The 6,973-nt window shown below is 49.0% G+C and overlaps 1 protein-coding gene across 2 annotated transcripts in view; it reads right to left on the bottom strand.

Annotated features, from left to right (window-relative positions):
* mfhas1 (multifunctional ROCO family signaling regulator 1) overlaps window positions 1-6,973 on the bottom strand; it is a 26,116-nt gene extending 19,143 nt beyond the window's left edge. For both annotated transcript variants that reach the window (XM_063478918.1, XM_063478919.1), the window contains exon 1: window positions 3,599-6,973. In XM_063478918.1, the coding sequence (XP_063334988.1) occupies window positions 3,599-6,551 (2,953 nt within the window). In that variant the 5' untranslated portion in view covers window positions 6,552-6,973. The remainder of the gene's footprint in view (window positions 1-3,598) is intronic.

Genomic DNA, 6,973 nt, shown 5'->3' with positions numbered 1-6,973 from the left:
GGTTTTTGTTACCCACAGTAAGAAAACTGAGTCACTGCTGGAGTTTCTGCTGGACGTCAGAGGAACTGCAGTTTGGCTGCTTCTGGCAGCAGCCGAGCTTTGACCAGCTAACCGTGACGTCCGCACGTTCTGTTCAAAGTTTACTTGTGTTAATTTTTAAAGGACTCTAGATCTTTTTTTTTTTCCCCTGTGATATGAATCAAACCTTTACACCAAAATAATCATAAGAACTCTAAACTGTCCACATTCTGTTATCTAATCGTGAAGCGGGGCAGCACCTGCGTCCGCTCACTGAACCTGAAGCCTGTTTCCTCTGACAGCCGCTGCTGGACTTTCCCTGCAAAACAAACCCTTTTTTCTGAGTTTGATGTCTGGGAGGAAGTGACTCCACGGCTGCCCACTAACAAAGTTGTTCTCTTTAAAAAAAAAAGAAAAAAAGAAGATCTGCTTTCTTTTTCTACGAATGAAAGGAAAAAGAGAATTTCCTGACGTGTTCGAGCTCATGGAGCTCTCACGGAGGACTTTCTCTCTCTTATAATCTATAAAACGACTCGTTGAACATCACCGCTGTCATCATGAATCATATTTGCATCAAATATTTCAGACCAGGCAGGGACCACCTTGAAACTACACAATTATTGATCTTTTTTTTGCTCATTTTAAAAAATGTGTTTCAGTTTTTACAGTCAGATATGATGGGCGGTTTTCATTCCCAGGGTTCATCATCCTCTGTTATCAAGCAGGGTGTGTTTACTTAACTTTAAATACAGTTCTTTGTTGACCCTGCGAGAAAACTTACTCCAACTGACTCAACATTTCTCATTGCAGAGGGTTAATGAACCAACATGCTCATTAAAACTGAGCAGCAGGTGAAGATCTGCAGGGTCCATGTGACACCTCAGGATGAGAATGTTTTGAATTTGATTGCACCGACTCCAAAATGGGGTTGACGCTCAGCCACTTTATTAGAGATATCTGTTCAACTGCTCATTAGTATCTAATCAGTCAATCACGTGGCAGCAGCTCGGTGCATTTAGTCATGTAGACGTGGTCGAGATGCCTGCTGAAGTTCAAACTGGGGATCGGACTGATGAAGAAAGCTGATCTACAGTAAGTCACCGCGTGTGGCATGGTGTCGGTCTGAGTGTTTCAGAAACTGCTGATGTGCTGCCATTTCCCACAAACATCTCTGAGTTTACAGAGAAAATATAATACTGCCGCTCTATGGAAAGCAAGCTGATAGAAGGTAACAGGAACTCAAATAAGAACCTGTTACAACCAAAATATGCAGAACAGCATCTTTGAACCTAGCAGCAAATGAGCTACAGCAATTGAAGAGCACACTGTGTCATTCCTGTCAGTAAGAACAGGAAAGTGAGGCTGCAGTTCACACAGACTAACAAAACTGGACAACAGAAGGTGGAAAAACTAAATCATGACGCGTCATGTCAGAAGAACTTTAAACTGAAAGGTCAGAGAGAAAACGCAGACTGCTCTGTGCAGAACCCGGTGACAGTGGGGAGAACAAACCCCAAAAACTCAGCGACACAAACTAAAGCATGAATGAAACAACGCAGATCAGCTTCATCAAGAACATCTACTTCAGATAATAAAAATGAATATCACAGCAGATCACAACACTAAAACTGAGAATATCAGACGACTTCTTTATCGGTACTGACCTCACGTGTTTGAGCAACAAATTTGTGCTTCCACCCTTTTATTTTGTCCCCCAACTTGCTGCTCCTGATCAGAGCCTGAAGATCTCCCAGAGCAGACAGAGACTTTTGTCTGCATCAGTCTGATTATCATTGAGCGACGTTCACGCAAACGATTACTTTGATTATTGATTAGTCAGCTGGTTATTTGGCTTGTTTAAATGACAGTAAATATCAACTCCACCTCCTGGAGCTTCATGAGGACTAAAGAGAAACTTCTGGGTGTTTCCCCACAGGATAAGGACCGCTGCGCGTCTCCTCCTGTGGGAGTGTGTGTTAGAAAACCAATTTGCTTCCTTTAAAAAGTGCTCTGAGCTGAGTGAGCCTGCGCCAGGCTGCTGATGATCTAATGTGAATAAATCCAATAAAAGCAGCATGATGTAAGCGACACCTTACATCGCATCACGTGACTCTGCTGACCGCTTTACGGGTGCAGCATTGAAAGCAGGTCACTCTGCAGCTGCAAACACAAGCAGCAGGATTAACTATGTCCCCGAGGCTGGGAGAGGGGGAGGGAGGGGGGCATCCTGCACCTCTGTGCACCTCCTCCTCCTCTCTGTTTAACCTGATGTCAGAGGCCTTTGTTCAGCTCTCTGAGGCATCCTCTGCATGTTTCACGGAGCCTCGTTGAGATTCAGGGCGTGACTGAATCTGATTAACAGGAGCCGCAGAAGCACTAAAGCGAATCTGTGGAGGTAAATGTCACGCTCATGTTACAGTGAAGTCAAACAGGAAGCAGAAACACCGTGAAGTCCATTACACTCAAAGAAAACTCAAAACCCTTCGGTCTACAGCGTCATTTGGAGACACGTCTGCTTCCTCTTCAGTATAATGGAATAAATGGCCCAAAGTGCTAAAAAAGGCAATCAGTGAAGCACAAATTCAGCGGCCCGCAGGGCGTCACCCGACCTTCCACTGGGTTATTAACCCATTGCTGCTGTTAGCCAGTTTTACTCCTATAAAAGTCGCCCCAAAAGTCATAAAAGGGAATAAAAAGCAGGCACTGCTGCTGAGGTGAAATCAGAGACCAGACATCCATCATCGTGCATGAACCTGAGCTCAGACTCCAGACTCACAGAGCCACCCTGAAAACCTCTGAAGAAACGAGCTCAACTAGTTTCCTACATAAAGGAATTTTAAATGAAAAACATTTAAATCACCTCGATCTTCTTTAAACTATTACATTTAGAAAATGGAATAATAATAATAATAATGATAATACGTTAAAGCACATTATACATATTATAATACATTATGTTTTCACTTCATTTTAACTGACTTTAATGAGCTTTAATATTTTTCATTTTTTATTACAAACAACATATGCTTTTGTGTTTTTGTATAAGATCAACGGTGAGATTTACTCTCACTCAGAAATATAGTGACTATAATCAATGACAAAACAAAATAATGGTTCGATAAAACAGAATGTGACAAAAAAATATAACTAAAGTAGCTCATAAGTATGAAAGTTTAAGTTATTTTACTTCTATGAGCTGTTTTAGTTTATTCTACTCTACTGAGCTGTTTCAGTACAGAAATTTCCTAATTTTTGACATATAGAAAGTTTTTCTCTGTCCTTGCCATCTGTCTGTTTTGTTTTGAGAAATAATAATAACACGCACATTTGTGGGGGGGTCTGGAGGGCCTATCCCTGCCCAGTGGCCCTGCAGGAGTTTTGTCCGGCCCTGTGCATCCAGCATTCAGGTTTCCATTAGCAGTTAAGTTAAAGGGTCACACAGTGACTCAGAAGTACTTTTACTCATATAACAGTGTTAATATAAACAGCTATAAGTTAGTCTGTGACTGATCTGCATGTATATGGGACAAAGCCCCATCCTGACTGTTGGTGAGTGAAACGGAGATTAATGAGGTCTTACCTGGGAAGGCGTGTGGGTTGGACGACCCTCTCTTGAGGCACTTGGAACAGAGAACATGTACAGAGTAGTGCAGACCGGGCCACTCCTGTAGCAGCATGTTCAGCTCCTCCACCAGTGGAGTGATGGCCTGCCAGGCAGTCCAGATGTTGGGCAGTGAGGCGTGGCTGGCGATAGAAAGAGTCTCCACCTGCAGCTTTCCTTTGGCAGGCCGGTGGCTGATCATCACGGGAACTTTACCCCGATAGGCGAAGATCTGGTGCTTGCTGTCTGAACGCTGCACCACGTGGCTGTTGATCTGCACGCTGAAGCGTGCGAACAGTCCAGGAGGAAACAGGAAAGGGAAACTGTACTGGATGTGCAGCTGCTCCACAGAGAAGAAGTTACACAGAGGCAGAGAGCTCCCGCCGGCTGAAGCATCCACCTGGACCTCCTCGCTGCTGACGTAGCTGGGGAACTTGTACCACACAGTCGCGCCATTCAGAGGCTTGCTGCGGGGTTTGTTGATGCAATAGCAGATCCCCATTTTCTCCAGTAGCTCCATGATGAGGTGGAGGTCCTGCTGGGTCTGGATGAGCGGTCTGAGGAGCAAGCGGATGACATTAGAGGGTAAGAGTCCATGCTGGAGAAAGCCCTCAACGTGGTGCTGCAGATGGGTGACCCTGAGGTTCTCTCCCTTCTCGTCCTCTATGACCAGACTCACCCTCCCCTTGTCCCCCCTCTCCCCTTCAGAGAGGAGCCGGTCCAGCAGGGTGGACTCATCCCTCTGGAAGAACACATTGAGAATTGCGATGAATCGTGGAAGATTGTGAAAAACGTATTCCCTTAGCGTGAGGCTGTCCTCAAAGTAGAGCAGCTTCCCGCTCTCGTGCAGGTAGGATAAAGCGCTCTGCAGCCGGTCCTCAGTGAGCCCTGCCTGCAGGCCCAGCCGGGCTGAGTCCCACCATGAGAGCCACAGGTCTTTGGGCTTAAAGTGCAGCTCCTCCAGCATCTGCCAGGACTTTGGCAGCACACGATGGAGGTTGGGGAAGATCTCCCTGTGTTCTGCAACGGACATGAGCTTCTCCCTCAGCCTTGGGATGTTCCTTTGAGCACCTGTGCAGCTAACTCTCAGGACAGGAGAGAGGATCTGCAGCCGGTGGTTCAGCATGTACTGCAGCTGGGCTTTTCGGCGCCTCAGGTTTTTGTCAGTGACACCATAAAAGAGGACGTGAGGGCTGGAGGTGCGGACATTGTAGCCCTGCTCCAGAGCCTGGTCCACCTGCAGAGCCAGCCCCCTTAAACTCTGGATGTCCCTCTTCTCCTGCAGGCCAATCTGCCTGTGGATGTCCAGAGTCTTCTCCTCCACCTCCACCTCTGCACACAGGTCTGTGTGCGTGCCCACCAAGCAGACTACAGCATGGGGCACTTTGGCGCAGAGCAGGTGGAGGAAATACCCAACATGGGTGTAAAAGTTCTTGGGCGAGTACGTTTTGAGGTTGATGACGAGAATGTAGAGAGCACCGGGGGAGAGAAAGAAGGGTTTGATCAGGTCGTAGTTTTGCTTCCCTGACAGGTCGTACACGAGGAACGTGAGGTGGCGATCAGCGTCTGCCACCCAGTTGGTGACTTCAATTCCTTTGTTTCCCTGGTTACTGCTGGCGTCCTGCTGCGTGCTCACCAGGCTCTGCCTCAGCCGGGTTTTCCCTGCATTTTGGGTCCCCATCAGGACCAGTTTGAGCCGCGGCTTCACGGCAAACTGAGAGTGTGCAAGCTCCTTCTGATACACTGCGATGTATGGGATTCCCTTCATGCACACCTCGTACGGTGGCTGGATCAGAGGGTTATCCTTAACTTTCCAAATGTTCACTTTGGAAAGCTTTCCAAAATTATCTGGAAGAATGGCTATTTGGTTACCCTGTAAAACGAGCTCCTCCAGATTCTCCAGCTCCACGATGGAGTCAGGCAGATATGTGATGCTGTTATTGTCCAGCCACAGGTTCACCAGCTTTCCCAGCTGGCCAATTTCCTCTGGAATATGAATCAGTCTATTCCTGCTCAGGTAAAGCTCCTCTAATCCCGTTATGCTCAAAATAACCTGGGGAAAGTTTTCAAAGTCATTTGAGGACAGATTGATCATTTTGAGTCTTTGCAGGCTGCCAAAGGAGGGGGGCAGCTCTCTGAGGTGGTTCCCGTCCAACATCAGGCTCTCCAGGTGCTGCAGGTGACAGAAAGTGTGGGGTAAGGAGGACATGTGGAGGCTGCTGAGCCACAGGATTTTGATGGACTGCAGCTTCCGAACGTCCGCCGGTAACACCTCAAACTTATTCCCAGAGCAGTCGAGCTCCTCCAGCTCACCGAGGGCCATGATCTCGGTGGGGAACTGGTTCAGCTTGTTGTGATCTGCATCCAGAGTTCGCAGGTGGGCGAGGCCGGAGAACGACCTGGGGAAATCGTGCAGGTCGTTAAAGCTCATGTCGAGCTCCTCCAAAGACTGCAGAGCTCCGATCTGAGCTGGCAGGTGCTGGATTTTGTTGTGGCTGATGCACAACTTCTTCAGCCCTCTCAGCTGCCCCACGCCCTCAGGAAGGCTCCTCAAACAGTTGTGGCTCATGTCGAGCTCCACCAGCTGCCCCAGCTCAAACACCACCCTAGGGACAGAGCTGAACTTGTTCCTGCGGAGGACCAAGACGCGCAGGTTGTTCAGGGAGGATCCCAGGCCGTCCGGCAGCTCCTGCAGGGAGTTGTTCCCCAGGTTGAGCGCCTCGATGTCAGCTATGTCCTCTGGCAGGATGATCTGGTTGTTTTTGGAGCAGAGGGTGAGCTGCCGCAGGTTGTTCCGCAGCTTCCTGGAGCGGAGGGCGGCATCCCTCCACAGCCTGGCCGTTTTCAGATTGTTCTCCTTGTCCTCCATGGCGCTGCAGCCGGACCCCTCCTCCTCCTCCTCCTTCTCCTTGTTTTCATTGAGAGTTTTCATGGATCCTGAGCGGGCAGCATGGTGGACGGAGTCCCTCAGAAATCAGCGCGCTCCTCACCCACAAACCCTCCTCCTGAGAGGGCAGACGATCCGCTTCGAGTCGGGAAATGATCGAGTTTGTCGAGAGGAGCGGGAGGCGTGTGCGCGGCCGCGGAGGCATCCTTTTCCCCTGCGCCACTCAGCACACAATAAAGGCAGACCTCACAGCTCCGGCTTTAAACCGAAGCTCCGGAGCCTCGCTTCACCTCCAGTCATCACCGCCGCCCTCATCGCCTCCATTAGCCGTCCTCCGCCTCTTTCCGTCCTGGTGGATGTGCGCGTTTGTGAGCGCTCTCCGAGCCGCCGTGTCGCTTCCTGGGAGCGGGGAGTGGAAGTGAAGGAGCAGCCGCTCACTGCGTCAGATCTCGGAGCCCTCCTCCTCC

The sequence above is a fragment of the Pelmatolapia mariae genome, linkage group LG7, assembly GCF_036321145.2.
Source record: "Pelmatolapia mariae isolate MD_Pm_ZW linkage group LG7, Pm_UMD_F_2, whole genome shotgun sequence".
Classification (NCBI taxonomy): Eukaryota; Metazoa; Chordata; class Actinopteri; order Cichliformes; family Cichlidae; genus Pelmatolapia; species Pelmatolapia mariae.
This window is presented reverse-complemented; position numbering and strand designations above follow the sequence as displayed.